Source organism: Stegodyphus dumicola, chromosome 6 (genome assembly GCF_044657685.1).
Source record: "Stegodyphus dumicola isolate Sdum_Otavi_A_Nest chromosome 6, ASM4465768v1".
Lineage (NCBI taxonomy): Eukaryota > Metazoa > Arthropoda > Arachnida > Araneae > Eresidae > Stegodyphus > Stegodyphus dumicola.
Genome location: NC_140773.1, coordinates 229,703,233 through 229,722,133, shown reverse-complemented (window position 1 = coordinate 229,722,133; position 18,901 = coordinate 229,703,233). Strand labels below are relative to the sequence as shown.

Genomic DNA, 18,901 nt, shown 5'->3' with positions numbered 1-18,901 from the left:
AGACGGAGTACATCGAGATGAAATACTACACTTAGTACGGAATTATAAACCAAATAAAATAAAAACGTCTGCCCTGAAGATAAGGATAGTGCTGACAGATTAACTTCCAATCCCCCGCGTGAAATTGATAAACAGATTTCGGATTTCAAAACGTACTTTCGCTTTGTAGATACAAATTGCATATTAGTAAATATATATCGGAAATTCTATTTGACATAATCTTTCTAATCTATCATAATCTAATAATGACGTTTCTGCCCCCCCCTCTGCCGCAGAGCAGCGTGAAATTGATAAACAGATTTCGGATTTCAAAACATACTTTCGCTTTGTAGTAAATATATATCGGAAATTCTATTTGACATAATCGAAAGTTCAAGCTTACTTTTATAAAATTGCTCTAACAGTCTGCAAAAAATAATAAGCCGGATCCAATTCGAAGATTAAGGAACAACGCAATCTGCAACATTAACTGAATTAGTTTAGCGTATTAGCGTATAACTCCGTTACACATTAAACGCGCATGCGCACAAACATATTCGCAGCCGTAAGGGTCTTACGCGCTCTCGTAAATGCCTGTGCGCATGCGTGAACGCGACGCATTAGCAGAAAGTTTGTAGCTTTGAGGTCCGGATTATAGATCATTCCGGATTATGGGTGTCTGAATTAACGACTTTTGACTGTAACACGTTTCGATTTGAGCCACCTGAGAATAAAGAGAAATACGAAGAGGTCTTGAAATCTTTTGAAGATTATTGTTCACCACGGCAGAATGTCGTATATGAACGTTACAAATTCTTTTCGTGTAGCCAGCAAGAAGGACAAACAATTGAATGTTATGTCACTCAGTTAAAGACTTTAGCGTCAACTTATGAGTTTGCTGAACAAGAAAATGGATTGATTCACGACCGTATTGTATTAGGCATTCGGAATAGGAATCTGACCGAACGTTTGCTTCGAGAACAAAACAGTACGTGAAATTTGTGGAAATGCCTCTGAAAGAGTTGTCATTGTGAAGCGTCTGTTCTCATGAATTGCTTCATCAACTTTCCTTACCAAATCATCGGTGACAACAGAAGGCCGACCACTCCGAGCCTCGATGTGGACATTTGTTTGATCTGCATTAAACTTTCGTACCACTTTCTTACCATTCCATCACTTATCGCGAATTCACCGTAAACTTCTGTCACTTGACGATAAATTTCGGCCTGTTTAACATTCCTCGCGTTCAAAAATTAATTCACGGCACGAATCTCACAGTCAGTGGGAGAACTAATTGTCTTAAACATTTTGAATGTGCACAGCAAACTGAAAACACAACATAGAGCAACCAAAATGGCGACAATTGGAAGTCAGTGAAGAAAAAAGACTATAGAGCATGCGGGACGCCTACTACAGCCCTGCGACGGCGCTAGAATGAAACGGTTCTTAGTTTCCGAATACACTACGTATATCAAATAAGCATTATTAGTTTCAGTTTATGATAAATAGATAGATATTAACATTTTATGTTTCATTAACATCTTTCACTTTTTCTTTAGTATGATTAGTGTCCATTATTCATTTGTCACACAGAGTTAATGATTTTATGTAATTTTCAGTCGAACTGGCTGACACCAAAGCCTCAGTTGAATTGTGTCATCTCTTTTAGTACTGTTGGTATTGTCATCAAGCAGAGAGTCTTAATCAGATGACAGCAACTCTGTTCAGCTAGATAATAAGAAGAGTAAAACCTAAAGTAAAAGGTGACCAAAGAAGATTTTGCAATTTCCGATATGGCAATGGAGGAGTGAACCCCAAACATAGAAAAATAGTCACCAAACCTGGCGATGAAGTGGTTATTATGGAGTCTGGACATTGACCAAGAATATAAAAGCACTTTGTATCGATACTTCAAACATAACTTGCACAGCGACTGATTGAAATGGACACGTCAAAGGTGCTTTTTCGGAGTTGTTTGCTCTATTATTTTAAAGTGGGCCTGTCAGCAGCAGAATCAAGTCGCAGGATTTACTAGGCTTTTGGGGATGATGCCCTTAACAAATAAACTGCTAGGCAATGGTTCCAGAAGTTCAGGTCAGGGAATATGTCTCTTAGTGATGCACCATGCAGCGGTCAGCCACAACGATGAGGCCATGAGAGCAGCCATAGAGAGTGGCAGTAGCCAAACATGTGGTGAGTTTACTGCACACTTCCAGGTATAGGTATCTGATGATCTCTGTGTCTGGTGGACTAGTCGCCAAGTGGTGCACTATGAGCTCATGCCAGTGAGCCAAACCATCACCACAGGCCTGTACTTGCAGCAGTTAGAATGTATGCATCAGGCACTGATGCATAAAGAGCCAGCATTGGTCAATCATAATGGTGTAATCCTCCTCCATGACAATGTGAGGTCACATGTGGCTCAGGAGGCCAGGGACATCATCCAGTGACTGGGCTGTTAGACACTATCCCATCCACCATACTTCTCAGACCTCGTGCCAACAGACTACCATCTTTTCCATTCCCTGGACAACAATCGTTGTGGGAAATCCTTCAACAACTGACCGACCTCGATAGGCCCTCATGAACTCCTAAGTTTTACTGCGGTGGCAGCACACAGCTAGCCACTCGTTGACAAAAGGCACTGGATGCCGATGGTGATTACTTTGAGGATTACTTGTGATTATTATTTTTTTTTTTTATGATTTTTTCTTTCTGACTGTTCGAAGCGGCAAAAAAGAAGAGAATTTTGGTTACCTTTTAGACTGTTTGGAAACTACCAGGAACTGGAAAGAGGAAGTCTTGTTAATTTCCCTTAGAACTGGTCACTCTCGAATAACTCGTAGTTATGTACTAAAAACAAAGAATGAACCTGTTTGCCCCGAGTGTAACGAAGAGATGCCACTGTATTTCAAAATCTGAAAGAGATGAGTTTTTATTATTTAATTTGAATTTGTTTTGAAATTGTTTCTTGGTGTTTCAATACTGTGCATGTTAATGTACCTCATGCTTACTGTTACTTTAAACTTGTGTTTGGCTATAACTTGTTCTTGTTTCTGATATGTGTTTCGAAGTATCTGAAATGAGTTTAACGCATGTAACCTTTAAGGTTCAGAAATCCACTTTCACTACTACTTCTCTTTATTTGTTTTAGAAATGGATTATGAGAGACAAGTTGCGGAGACATACAAAATTCCTGAGGTGGTACGAAATTTTTTGATGTACTTAGCTAAAGCTATAAATGAAGGAAATGTATATGAATTGCAGAGCATGTATGAAAACAGGTATGTCTTTTTTTTCATCTTTCATTCTGCCTCTTCTCTCTTTCCATAAGTAATATATGTTATATAAAATCATATTTAATAACTTTTTTAAGAACTTTCAAAATCTTTTGTCTAAAAAATAGTGGTGTTGTAATAAATTAAAAATATCTAAAAAAGATGTAACGCTTTTATTCCCATCCCTTCTTTAATTTAAGTTTTTTGTACTTGATAAATTTTAAATATATTAGTAAAATTTTGTGAGCAAAATTCAGGTCAGTACTGTTTCAAACAAATTTTATGTGTATATGGTGTTTGTTTTATTTTATGTGTTGAAAGGTTGTTAATTTGTTAACTACATTATAAGGAATTAAAACTTCTTTGCAGTATGGTTTTGTAATTCAGCGTATCGAACTAGCAGAGACTTTGTTTGTTTTTAAAGAGGCTTACTGATTACTGAACCCACCAGAGGCTGAGTTGTTAAAACTGCTAAATACTGGGAGTTGACCTGGGCATTTATTCACCTGGGATGTAAAAAAACTGGCTGGTTGCATGAATGATTTTCAGATTTTTTCACCATGTGTAATGCAAATACGAAATAGTTTCTCTAGAAAAGTCCTCCACAAAGGCATTCCTGCCCTTAGGTAGATAGCCCTTAGATACTTTGCTTTATTCAAATAACCTAGCCTTAAATTACTGATAAATTTATGTTGTTGCTAATGACATAATAGAATTATGTGCTTAAAACCAAAAAAGAAAAACGCAATTTTTTTATTTGGGTGAAACTGTTATATGCGTTCATTACATAATGGTAAACTGATTAAAGAAATTTTCATTTTAAATGTTCATTAGTTATATCCTGAAAATAAAATAGATTCAAATGTTTTATAATATTGAGTAGCCTTTAAATGATATTCTACTATTTACTTTGCATTGGTAAAAGAATATTTACGGGTACCCCTTGGCGACACAAAGCCAAAATAACAAGACGAAGAATTGCACAAACTTAGTATCCATGTACACATCGACCTATTTTCACTTAAAAAAAAAATTTCCAGAATTGCATAAAAATGTCATTGTGCACACCCTTGGCTTTATCCATGTACACGCTGACCTATTTTCACTTAAAAAAAAATCAGAGTTGCACAAACTAGGCTTTGCGCACTCCCTTGACTTTGTCCATATACACATCGAACTATATTCACTTGAAAAGTCAAAGGAGCAGCCAACAAAAAATACATAATTTTGATAAACTTTATTTTAAATCAAACAATGAAATAACATAAAAAAGAAAATTCATCTTTGCACTACACAAAGGAAATATCCACTTAACTTATTTACAAATTAATACGTCTTCAGTGAAAGAAAATTCCTTAACAGCATCCAAAAACTTCCTAAAATTATCTGAACTAGAATCAGTATTCTTTCATCGCCACAGAAATTCACAAAATGAGAGTCGAAAATATCCTCTTTAACGTTGTTCGACCATATGCATTTCCTTCCTACAAACAGGACACCTAATAATAGCTAAGTAAACTTTCATTTTCCTCTTTCTTTCCAAATCGTACAGAAACTTCAAATTAATCTTACCACATTCGGCCATTTTGCAATCTAAACAACAAAACAAGCAATATACTTCCTAACCAACACATGCACACCTCAAGCCCTTACGAATTTACCACAGTCATGCAACCAATTACGTCATAATAAGGTTTCCATACCATTCAACTACTCATGGTACCATAAATGAAACAACATCTTCCCGATAATACAAAGGATACACTTCTCTCTACTCAAACCCTTTGTGTTATATATCATTTATTATCTCCCTGGAAATCTTATAAAATAAAAATATTTCATTTTGTTGTTGGGGGTTTTTTACTTCCTTGTATGAAGTAAAAAGGAAGTATTGTAATCGCGAAAATTTTCAGGCATCATATTTCAACACAAATATCCATTTTGACTGCTATCAAATGCAATTTAATGATGTTTTTGCATGATATCTGTACATAGGGACAGGATAAAGGAGTCTTTTACTCCCAAAAAATTTTACAACTATTTTAAAATGAATTCTGAAGAGAGTTTTTCGTGGCATTCAGAACATTGAAATTTTGTATATAGAACTCCTATAACATGTAGATGTGCACCTCGTATTTTGGTTGCAATCAGCCACACCAAAAGTATATAAGTACCAAATGTATGATGTATATCCACTCTGTTACTGGGCTCAGTGATCTCAGTTTCTTTATTCTTATATGTTTGTAAATTGTGTATTTTTTGCTCTAAAAATGATTGAATTATATTGTTCTAATATTCTGGTTAAGGATTTTATGCCTTTAGTAAATCTGTATGCCATATTTTTAGAATTATCAACAATTTAAAAGTTGTTTAAGTGCCGCTAAGCCTAGTAGTTTTTCCCATGACGGCCTTTGCTTGTTTACATTTGAAACAGCAGAATAGTAGATTTGATGCCAATCTAGAGAAACTAAGCTTCGCAATACCAAAGATAACGTCTTTTATTATTGCGAATTAAATCCTGCTTAATCCAATTTGGAATTTATTCGAAGAAATAAGTGTTTAAGATTTACTTCATAACTTTTAATACAGACATCTTAAGTTTTAATGTATTTTTGCCTTGTCGCGAAGTGAGAACTGAATTAATTGAATGAGAAATACTGAATTGTCTGTGAAAAACTGTTTCTTTTCTTTCTTTTTTTCCTTCTTGTTGTTGTTCTTTGCTTAATTTCCTTTATACATCTCTCTAGATTTATTATAGTATATGAATAGAACATGTGACAACGATTAGATAATTCTTCAGATGATGTAATTTTTGTGCATTCTGAGTTAAAAAATTAATGAAATGTATATTCTGTACAAGGAAGTCATGTGGTGCACACATCAGATTTTTTTTTCTGTTTTAGGATTACTTGAACAAATGAACGGAAAGGTATTTATTTTCATAAGTATACGAAGAAGAAATTTTCATATTCATTCGATTACTCCAAAATATGCTTGATGTGTGAGGTAGAAATATTGCTATGCCACCTAACTCATCAAAAAAGCTTCATTTCATGATTTTGATTACCTGTTGAATATGTTGCCAACTTCCCTCTTTTTTTGGGGGGGGAGAAATGGCCTTCTCTTCATTTGGTAACAAGTCCAAAATTTTCAGCATTTTTGAATACCAAATTTGCATAATACAGTCAAAAGTCTTTAATCCTTACATCCATAATCCGGACCTCAATGCTACAAACTTTCTGCTCATGTGTAAAGGCTCGTTTCCACTACTGCATACGAACGCGTTGCGTCAATTGAAGACACGCCTTCGGCATCCGTACAAGCGTTTCCACTGCTGCGTATGCGTAAAATATTTTCATTTTCCGCCGCTAGGTGTCACTGTAATATTTTGGCGCAAGCAGTTCGCGAGTTACGACGCTGAACATCTGAATTTTTCCGGCTTAAGCGAGTATTGTTTGTTTTGGATTTGATATGGAATTTTAGATAAGTAAGGTTATAATGCATATTATGAACATGACGAATTCCATAGAAGCTGAACTAAATTTAAAAAAAAAAAAATTGTGTTTCTAGAAGCCTTAAATATTATGAAATAATATATATATTATTAAAACTAAAATGTACTGTTAGTGAAAAAGTAAACAAATAAATAACATAAAATAAAAAGTTAAAGGGATTAAAAAATAGTTGGTACTTTAAAAGTACAGAGCAACTGTAAGGAAAGGTTCACAATATTTAAGCAAAATTTGCTATGCTTGTATACCACCGACTTCAGGGTCATAGCTGGATAATTTATTAGAAATCTCGTTTGTTTTAAAATGCACTATGGGCAGTTATATTTTATACATAATCCATAAAATATTATTTTTAATTTAAACATTTTTAATTCATATCTCTTTTTATACAAGAAGTTATAAAAATAAGATTTTTCTCTTTATAAATACACACATTAGGTAAAGAAAATGGAGATATTTAATTAATTAATTCCTGCGCTTCTGCAGGAGAGGACTGAATTTAAAAGCAATTATTATAGTAATATTTTGTTAAAAAAATGTTTAGGGAATTAATACTGTCTCATGTTAATTGGAATGAAAGTTTAGAGTCGTAAACATCCCAAAGTCTGAGCACATGTATATACATTCACATAAAAGTGAAACGAAAATATATATATATATATCTGCAGGGTTTCAAAATAAATTAAATTTAAATAATTCTTTTGCGCCATTGCTGCAAGGAATGAAATTTGAATTTAACAAACATTTTCTATTCGTAAAAATTAAAAGTTAATTAAATTTAAATGAAATTTAATGCAAACAAATAAAGGATTAATTATTGCTGCAAACTAATATACAATATCATTTAAATTCTGAGAGCATATGTAAATCAAGTGCAAGTATCAAAATCCATGAATAAATATATAATTCCAAAAATTTATTTATCCTATTATTCACTTATGCATTTTTATAAGTTTTTTAGGATTAAATCTATCCTATTATTCATTTATGCATTTTTATAAATTCTTTAGGATTAATAAGCTATCCTATTATTCACTTACGCATTTTTATAATTTTTTTAGGATTAATAATCTATCCTATTATTCACTTATGCATTTTTATAATTTTTTTAGGATTAATAATCTATCCCATTATTCACTTTTGCATTTTTATAAATTTTTTAAGGATTAATAAATTTTTGGAATTATATATTTATTCATGGATTTTGATACTTGCACAGCAATAATTAATCATTTCTTTGTTTGCATTAAATTTCATTTAAATTTAATTAACTTTAAATTTGCTTTTTACAAATAGAGAATGTTTGTTAAATTCAAATATATATGTACAGGATATGCTTTAAATTAGTATTATATAATTTTCAAACTTTTTTGCGGGAAAAATTTAAATAAATAAGAGCATAAATAAAACAATATATTTAATGCATATAATAATAGAAATAAATTATAAAACACGAATATAGATCAAATTGGAATAAAAAGGTAAGAAAGTTGCAGACATGGTGCAAAAAGCGTATGGGATTCGAACTCACGACTCCAAAAAGTGGACATCATTAACATCAGCTTTACCACTAAGCTAGGATTACACGTAAGTCGCATGCATATTTTGGGTTATATACATCATCAAGTAAATCAATTCTTAAAACTTAAGTTTTTTGGTCCTCTTTCACTTTGCTATTGTCTGAAAAATTCACCAGAGTTTGTTCTTCAGCTTCTAGTACATTTTTTGGAAAAATCATTATCTTTTAAAGTGGCGTTCCGATTGAAGTTAAACGGGCTGCTAAAAATATATTTCATGTGCTTACAAATATATGTTATCCAAAGAGATATATTTATAAAGGGAAATACAAATTTAACATACTCTTCAATGAACTGGAGTATTTAAAAGGCTATCAAATTTAATTTATAATTAACGTTTTTAGTTTTTACCTGTTTCAAAAGAAAAAAATAGCAAATCTTTTAATCATATCTAATTTGTTATAGCAGTTTGATATAGTCAGACATTCATTTTCATTAAAGCTAAATGAGTATGTAGAACTAAAAAATGATTATCAGAACAAATTTTGCTATTTCATGGACTTGGAATGATAATTTTTGCCGCTGATTTTCTTGAACGAACAAGTACTGTAGTTGCAGTTATCTTGTTTTTCTTATCATTTTAAACTAAATTCAGCTGATTGCTGTCATTTTCAGCACGCAGATTTCTCGCTATAATGTTAATTCAGAAATAAGTATTTTTTAGCAAAACATTCTTTCCCTATTAGCGAGCGTTCATCGCTACTTCTGCCGCCATTAATTTTTAGTCACTGCACCTGATTGCTCCTTTTTCACCACGTGACCCCAACGCAACCGCAGACATACGGATAGAAGTTGAACATTGTTGAACTCCATCCGTATGTCATCCGTCACCGCACACCGACCGGATTGCAGATGTCAATCAAAGTGAATTCGTTCGCTGATTGGAGAAACGCATACGCACCGCAACGCATACGCAGTAGTGGAAACGGGCCTTAAATGCATAATGCGTTTACGCATTCGCATAATACGTTTACACATGCGCGTTTAATGTATAACGAATGGTATAAGCTAAGCTAAAATTATCTAATTATATATTTCAGTTAATGTTGCAGATTGCATTGTTCCTTAAGTCTTCAAATTGGATCAGGCATATTATTTTTTGCAGACTGTTAGAGCAATTTTATAAAAGTAAGCTTGAACTTTCGATTATGTCATATAGAATTTCTGATTCTGGAGCTGCCAAAAGAGCTACAAAGCGAAAGCATGTTTTGATGTCCATCAAACAAAAAGTGGAATTGCTGCAAAAAATGGATAAAGGCGGGAAGAAAGTGACAGAGATATTAGTGAAAAAAAAAATTTCGATTGACAAATTAGTCGGTATTCTCGACACAGCAATTATAGGACTTGAACAGCGGAACTTTGTAACTGAACAAGAAATTATGTCTGTTTATAGAATTAAAGAGAAATTATTAGCACATAAAACGAAGCAACTTAAACAACTTACATTGAAAGATATGTTTAATAAAGTAAAAAAATAAATATTAAGCTTTTTGTTTTGTAAATTTTGATACCCTTTAGATCATAATTGCTCTTTATTTCATAAATTAAGGTTTCATATTTTTAATTTTATAATTTCTGCATGCCATCTTACCAGATTTAAACTGATGATCTATAATCCGGAAATATCGATAATCCGGAATCGCCGAAGTCCTGACGAGTCCAGATTAAAGACTTTTGACTGTAGTAAAAATAAATGTTGCTTGTTTTAAGTGAATGCTGGAAATGACGGTGAATGATTCCTGTCAGGTTTGTATGAAAGTTGGTCCAGGTCTAAATTTTTTGATGACTTTCCGCTTGTACCTAGCTAACCAAAAATACCAAGTTTGTTTAGCACTGTATATGTTTTCAGTAAGATTAAATTAATGATAATAATAAACTTCAAACCTAGAAGAAATTAGCTTTATTATTTCTGAGAATGAAATCGGCTATTTAGAAGGTTCATAAATTCATTTGTTTAGATTTCATGCTGAGTGAGAGTCAAATTAGATAAAAGTTGCACATACAGTGCCTCATTTATTTAACATGTATACTTTGAAAACGAAAATCTGCTTGCAGCAATATGCGAAACATAAAAACGGTACTTACATATCAATGCAATCAGCTTGGTGCAGTTTGATTTTTTACAGATGAAAAGGGTGAAAGTTACTTATCGCCTGCAAGTTGGTGGTTTTTAGCACCTTTTTTTTTAGAAAGATTCCCAAACTGTCCTCATTTATCATAAGTCGTTAAACTCTATCAAGATATAAAAAGAAAACTTACTTTAGCAGCTTAAAATACAAATTTGAATTATTAAATAAAAGATTACATAATATATTTAAAAATAAAACACATTCTCCTTCAAATCTGTGTGTGATGTTTTTGTGCTATTCTTCTCCCGAAGTATATGGTAATCTATTTTCATTAAAAAAAAAAAAAAATTGCAGGAACTGAGCTTCGTAGAATCCTGGGCAACAGCAGTTATCGAGGAAACGCATTTTCTTATTCTTCACTTTAGAAAAGTTTCAGTAGAAATTCAGTATTCATGCGAAAATTTTACATCAGTTTCTTCCATTGTGGCAAATTCTACTAGCTCATATTTTAAAACTAAGGTAAAAGATAACCCGATTTGTTTATAAAATCTATTGGAACTTGGATACATCAAAAAAGAATGCATATGAAAAAAGCTGTTTTGCTTGATTGAAGGATTGTTATGGATCATGGTTGCTAGAGTAGTACATTCTGAAAATTTTGTGATTTCTGCTACATTTGGTTGTATTAATATCTAAGTACTATGAAAATCATATAAAAGTTAAGAATTAAAAATTTTAGATACATTATGAAAAACCTCTTGAAGAAAATAACAGATAGAGATATTGCAAATTTATTTAAACTTATTTTTATAATAATAGATCACATAGTGTAAAAATATCAGGAATGAGATCGAAATTTCCTTTTAGTGTTAAAAATTTCCTGAAATATTTATTCTGGATACATACTTGAAAAGTTGAAAGTTTATTGAAATTAATAGAGAAATTTTATAGAAACAAGTTTCAACATTCTAGATTGACAGAAGGCTAAAACAAGAGTACAAGATATTTCTGGGCGTACAAGATCTTGTCTTCGTAGCTAAAGTTCAACCTGGCGATTTCTCACAAGTGCATGAAGAGTAACTCAACAGGGGAAGGGTGTAAAAAGCTTTTTTTTATTTATCACAGCTCTTTAACAGAAAGGCACAGACTACTTGTGGTGAGAACTTGAAGATAAATTTAACAATAAATTCAAAATGTCAGAAGTAGTGCTAGACTTTGTAATTTAATGTAATCTAATCTAACAGGCTGACTGAGCAACCTACATCAACAAAAGACTAAGTAAATGGCCAGAATATATAGGCGCTCTGGAAGACAAAATAGCAACATGTGCTACACTACCGAAATCATGCTCTGTCTTTCTCATTTCACCCATTTAAATATTCTAAAGAGAGAATTTAGGAATGTACCAGAATTAAAATAACTGGTTAGTGAACTAAGGGGAACCCTACAAGGGCAAAGGCAAATTTCTATGGAACTGATGAAATTCAAGTTAATAAAATGTTCATGATGATTTTGTTAGTTGAATATAAAATGTTTCATACCTTTCCATGCAAAATTTGCAGCTATTTAAGCATGTAATTACTTTCAGTTTCTTTTCTGTTCCAAAATTTGTGGTTTCTTGGCCATATTTAGGGATTAATAATAAAGCGACATTTACTGCATTCATCAAGTTAACAAATGTTCTGCATTGGATGAAAGTTTCTTTTTAAATTTAACATATCAAAGCATGTCAGGAATATTGCTGTAGAGGGCCACAGAAAAAATTAAGTTTCAAAATATCAAATACATCTACCTACTTTAAGTGTTGATACTATTTTCATCTTCTTTAAGAAACTTTATATTGATACAAGACTTAAGTTCAATATTTTTCGAAAATAAAAGTCTAGTCATCATTTTCAAATATCCATATACTAACTACTGTATGGTTTTATTCAAGCAAAATGATATAAAAAGCAAATTATATAAATAAAGCAAAATAATATAAATAAATAAAAAGAAAAATGGGATAAAATAAATCTAGCAGTTATTTTTTGAAACTATTGACTTTAATTTATGTACAACATTTAATACAATTAAAAATCTATTTAAATTAGTAATCTGGAATTTTAAGATGTAGTTCGGTCAAAATTTGGTGATCAGTTGAGCTTGTTTGCATTAAAAAAATCTCTTCAAAATAGTTAGATAAAATGAAAATTTGATTTAATAAAAATGTCTTATTTAATTATCTTCTAGTTATGTAAAATTGACCGAGAGATTCTACAAAACTACGCCATGGCCATTAGCAAAAGATGTTGCATCTATTGTACATGATGGTATGCCCTATTTCTTCAATATTATGATTATTATCTTGCTGTTACATTCCACCCCCTTTTAGACTTTTAATTATCTAACAACTTATTTTCAGATGAAACTTTTGATATTCTGTACAAAGAATTATATTACAGGCATCTTTATGCAAGAGTTAGTGTAAGTACATTAAGATTTCACTTCAAATAGTTTTCTTTTCTTTTTTTTTTCCTAAAGTAAGTTATATTGATAATTTTTACGTCCTTTAGGGTGGTCCAAGTATATCTGAAAGACTAGAATCATATTTCAACTACTGCCGTTTGTTTAATCTGATATTAAGTAAGTATTATGTATGTAGGAAATCAGTAATCGGACATTCTTTATTTTTCATTTTTCCACTTTGGAATCATATTAAGCACTTTTAAAGTTGCTCTAGTTAATTTAATTAAATTTAATTCTTTTTTTAATTTTAGGTGCTAGTGAACCTGTTCAACTCGAACTACCAAATCAGTGGCTGTGGGAAATTATTGATGAGTTCATTTATCAGGTAATTTTTAGCCATTTTGTCTGCATTTCTAATTACATTAATTTTTGACTAGTTTGCAAAAACTTTATTAATAGAATAGATAATACAAATGAATTTTGTATAGTATAACTTCTTGCTACAAGGTGTGACACAAAAATAAATAAATAAATAAATAAAAAAGTGAATGGTCCAAAAAATCATTGTACTTACACAATCAGTTCTCCGTGACATTATCACCTTCAGCATTCACACACTTTTGCTTTCGGTGCTGCCATTGCTTGTAACAGTTCTGGAATAACGTTTTTGGAAGGCCCTTCAGGAGATTTTCCATTTTTGCTTGAACCTCTTCAACTGAGGTGAAATGAGTTCCCTTTAAACAAGATTTAACTTTAGGAAATAAAAAAAAAATTCGCCAGTAGCCAAATCAGGTGAATAAAGAGGATGCCCCATCACAGTAATGTTTTTGCTGGTCAGAAACTTCTTGACAGGTAGTGTCATGTGAGCAGGTGCATTGTCCTGGTGCAACAGCCATCCATAACTCCACAACTGTGGCTTTTTTTTCCCTAATTTTTTCATGAAGCCTTTTTAGTACTTCAGTGTGGTAGTATTGACTAACGGTCTGGCCACTGGGAACCTACTTGATCATTACAATCCCAAACAGTTGTTGCCAACTCCACTCTTTTTTCAAGCTACATACTTAGTCTTTTTGTGTGTGTGTGTGTGTGTGTGTGTCACACCTCATATAATCTTTCATTTTAATTTCATGCAAATGAAAAACGTAATAAGAAGAGTGTTTCATAAATTGAAAATGTGATAGTGTACTCGAAGTTTAGTCTTGTATAAATCTGTTGCATGAATACTACTTTATGCGGAGGATTGCAGTAAAAACAGTTAACTATAATTGAAATTTTATATGATATGAAAAGTTTGTTTCCCCTACTTCTTTGGTGAGAATTCTAGTCTTCATTATGAAATTTTCAAACCTGTCAGTTTGACTGATGTGCAGAGCATCATAGTAAGAAATGCTTTAAATTCCTGTAAAAATTTAGATTTTCTGTGTATTTTTCTCTCTTTTTTTTAATATACATTATTTAAAATGCAGTCTTCTGCACATAAGATGTGCATTTCTTGAGAAGTTGTTTTGTGTTTCATGCTTTCATTAAGAATAATGCAGAATAACTGATTTCCGTTTTTATATAGATCTTTCGTATGCAGTTTTGTGGGGAAAGTTTTGTGCAATTTATTTTAATGTTACATTGTTAGAATGATACCTTTTTTTAAAATAAATTCTGAATTTAATTGCTGCAGCATTCACTCTTGTAACTGGATAAGACCACCGAACCCTGGTAATTTGAACAAGGTTCTGGATAGTACTGCCATGCATGGACATTTTCATTGTTTCTCTATTTGAAATGTGATTGCAAGCCAATTTTCCTTAAAAAGGTCTTCCATCCATTTATGATGTATGATTATGGCAAAGCACATGAGAACTGCTGTCTAAAAGCAGCCCTTCCTTTAGACAGTAGTTCTTATATGCTTTGTCATAATCATGTGTCATAAATTATTTTTACTCACATAATAGGTACTCTCATAGCACGACTGCCTTGGTGGAGTTCGGCTATTTTTACAGAAGAAAAAAGTGATTCAGCAAATTTTTGCATCACACTTGCAATGGAATATGGTTACCTGAAGAAGTGTTGTGCATATGGTTGCCAGAGTTTGAAAATTTGACAACTTCTATTAAGGTAGTTGTGATAATATGGAAGTACCAATAAATAGGCATCCTAGAATACATTGTCTTAATTGTGTAATTTCTGCCTTGGCTGGTGTAACAGTTAATAGAGGTTAACTCAGTCTGAAATCAAAGGTGTGGCTTTGACTTCTGCATAAGGCTTGGCAACAGCCCTGTTCAGGGTCACCTCTTATGGTGCACCTTGAGCAATATTTACCATTTTGAAATGGCTAAATGACAAATGGATTTGGCCATTCTCATCATATATTTGCTGAGCAAGTATCCAACCATTGGAGATAAAAGTTCTTTAATCTGAATTATTAAATCCATAAGATTAGTACACCCCATCTCCTGTTTAAAAAGGTTTTGTATTTTTTTTTTTTTTTTTTTTTTTTTCCCCTGTGAAATGATGCAGAATATTTTGTTATTTCAGATCATTTTTTAACACAATCACCTTCACAGTTCCAAAACTCCATTTGTAGTTTTGATGAGGTAGGTTAATTCATATCAAAAACTTGAGATGGAGGAAAAATTAACCCTGTATTCTACCTTTATATTCTGCAAGATACACAAAATTTTCAATTTACTAAAAAATTGATGGAAACTTATCTGATGATGATTTTTAATATTTCATATTTATTTCAGTGTAATTTTTAAACAGTCATTTGAAATTATCCATTTGCTCATGTACTTTAATTCTTCCAGTTCCAAAATTTCAGTCATTATCAAAGCATGCTTTATAAACGTACAGCAGAGGAAATAGATCAATTTAAACAGCATCCAAAAGTAAGTTTTTTTTACATATATCTTATATGTATATTCTTTTTAAAACATATTGATTACAAAACAGCTGGGTAATATTTAGAATGTCATTCAGTAAAGGGGAAAGTATTAAAATATATGTGAAAATTTAGAAAAATACATGAAAAATTAAAGGAATTTAAAAGATGCATTGTGTTAATTCTGTTATATAAAATTCAGTAAAAGCAGGTTGGTGGTTCATGGTGTTCGCCATCACATAGTCCAATGGGATTTAACTTCACAAAAATATGTAGATATTTATTCAGTTTATGTAGAAAGGAATGCAAGGATTTTACATCACATAGTCCAATGGGATTTAACTTCACAAAAATATGTAGATATTTATTCAGTTTATGTAGAAAGGAATGCAAGGATTTTACAAATAGCTTAAAAGTAGCTAAAAATTTTCATACGTGGAAGATAAAACATTTCGTTAAGAATTCATTTAATAGATTTTAAGAAATGACATACAGTTCTTGATATTGGAAGTGCCACAGACATAGATCGACTGTAAAAAAGACCTAAAAGTAGCCAAAAATTATGATCTCAAGAACCTGAAAATGGTTTAAAAACACTAGTACAGACAACTAGGCCATGGTTAAAAAAAAAAAAAAAAAATGTGCTACCAGATTTTTAAAAATTATTTTTTGGCAAGAATTATTAAAAGAAATTCGTGTAGATTGTGAGGGAGTTTGCTACAACTCCAGAAACTCGATTACCCAAGTACATCATGAGAGGCATTATGTACGTAGCTGAAAGCAAAGAAATGCGTAATTTGTGTCTTACTAGGGCTTCTAGTGGTGCAGAATACTATACTTTGCTGATCCAGAAAGTATGTACTCTTTGCGCATATCTCCTGCACATGTGGCAGCATGAAGGTCGTGCATGCGTAGTTACATTGTTTAACTCGAGATCGTATTAGCCTAGATATTTTGTTTGTTTAAGTTAACATTTTAAGTCATTGTTTGTCAACAGTCACGTTTAACTGTTGCCATGTTAATCGATTGGCTTACCAGCTGTGAAATAAGAGCAGTTATCAAGTTTTTGAACGTGAGAAAAAAGTATGGTGTGAAAGTTGGTTAGGATGTCTAATGAAGGAAAGGAAAATGTCCACGATGAAGAATGTAGTTGGACGTCCATGGTTGATCTGGAAAGTATGCTGCATTGATGAAAAAGTTCATTGCAATAGGCAATTCACATTTTCTGATTTGTCGATGTTTTTTCAAAGCATTTCACAATCTTTATTACACAAAATTGTGACTGGAATTAAAAACTAAAAATGCATGGGAGCAACCTTGGAGTTTTTACAGCATTATACAGTAAAAGGAAATGGTTTTTTGAAAAGGATTGTCATAGGCGATAAACATGACATTTCAAGACTTCTGACATGAAATAGCAGTCCTTAGGATGTCAGCATACTGGTTCCCCATAACCCAAAAAAGCAAAGCCATCTGTTTCTTCAGGAAAAATCACATGCACTGTGTACATGTTTACATCTCTGCAAATGAAACACTAGACAAAGAAAAGCATGACACATTAAAGGCATTTTGATTTCCATTCATAAGACACTGCATAAAGATGCACTGCATAACTTTCATGGGAACAAGTGAAGTCATCAACAATATGTGCTTGCTGCCATCAACTCTTTTCAGAAGTTGCCAACAGTTTTAAAGGATTTACGTTAGATGAAAATGAAATCAATAAAATCATACAAATTGCAAAAGCAATAGGCAGCAAAATATTTTCAGGTATGGAAGAAGGAGAAGTCAAAGAATTATTTGAGATGATCATAAAATGAAAAAAGATGAACTGGATGCTCTTATAAGAGTAGCAAATGGTGAAAGCAGCAATAGTAAGGAAGATAAAGAGCCTTTAATGTACTAGAAATTAAACTACTCTATATTCCGTAGGTGTAGAATGGTAATTTTATGTCTTGTGCCAAGTTAGTAACATTATGCTATTTTTTTAATCTTTATATCATTTAACTGAAAATATGAAGTTATGAACTTTTGAATGTGTTTCACTTTTGTTAAAAATTCAACTCTCATTACTTCTTTCTGTAGTGTGTTATGTATAAAATAGTACAGTTTTTAAATTATTTGCTTTGACTTTTTTTATTAAAGTATTTTATGAGATGTATATTGTTAATTTGCTGACATAGATGAATTTTATTATGATAATTGTTTTAATATATGGCTCTTCCAATCTAAAAAATTTTTCATCATGAAATTCCTTTTCAAAAAAAAAAAAAAAAAATTGTACTGTTTGAAGAAGGTAATTGTCATAAGCTTATTATGAAGTCTAAATTTAAGATTTTTAATTTTCTTAGACGTGGAATGTGCATAGTGTGCTTAATGTTCTTCATTCTATGGTGGACAAATCAAATATCAATAGGCAATTAGAAGTATACACTAATGGTGGTAAGTATTTTATAGCATTAATGATTATTTTTCACTGGCATGATATACAATATGATATACGAGTATTCAGATCACTTACTTTCTGTCACGAACAAAAACAAAATGGAAATCATATCACTCTTAATTCCAAGCTGAAAACATATCTGAAATAGTAAGTATTTTTATATGTGTAGTGATGTCTCCATGCCCTAATTTCTGTTGTTTCCAGTTTATCAATGTACATTTTTTTAATTACACAAATAAATGGTTTATAATTTTAAAAACAGGTGCCAGAGATGCAGCTTGGTTAATAAAGCAGCATAAATGTGTCAATGCTGTCTTTTCAGAGCAATCCTGACTGTCAGTACAAGTGCACATGTACTTCAGGAGTGTTTCTTTACTAATGCTATGCATTGATAAAAAAAGCATGATTTTTATTATTATGTTATTCATTGAAACTGCAAATTATTAATCAGTAAAGCAACAGTGCGTTTTTACTACTTTATGATATTTATGATATTAAGGATAAGACATCAGAATTCTTTATTTTCATATTTAAAAGAGAGCAAAATGTACTGCAAATATGTAACATATTTACTGCCAACAGTATTTTATTTGGCACAGTTTATCAATTAACTTCACTGTGTTTAGATATTTCACATTATACATAATGTTATGTATTGTACTCATTTGTACTTACCTGCAGCAGATCGTGGAATATAATATCTATGGATAAGAGTCC

General features: G+C 31.8%; 1 protein-coding gene across 1 annotated transcript in view; it reads left to right on the top strand.

Annotated features, from left to right (window-relative positions):
* Positions 1-18,901, top strand: part of eIF3l (eukaryotic translation initiation factor 3 subunit l) — a 58,188-nt gene that overhangs the window by 13,472 nt on the left and 25,815 nt on the right. The window contains exons 3-9 of the mRNA XM_035351798.2: positions 3,134-3,263; positions 12,648-12,727; positions 12,820-12,881; positions 12,971-13,040; positions 13,175-13,248; positions 15,665-15,745; positions 18,090-18,180. Coding sequence (XP_035207689.1) covers positions 3,134-3,263; positions 12,648-12,727; positions 12,820-12,881; positions 12,971-13,040; positions 13,175-13,248; positions 15,665-15,745; positions 18,090-18,180 — 588 coding nt within the window. The remainder of the gene's footprint in view (positions 1-3,133; positions 3,264-12,647; positions 12,728-12,819; positions 12,882-12,970; positions 13,041-13,174; positions 13,249-15,664; positions 15,746-18,089; positions 18,181-18,901) is intronic.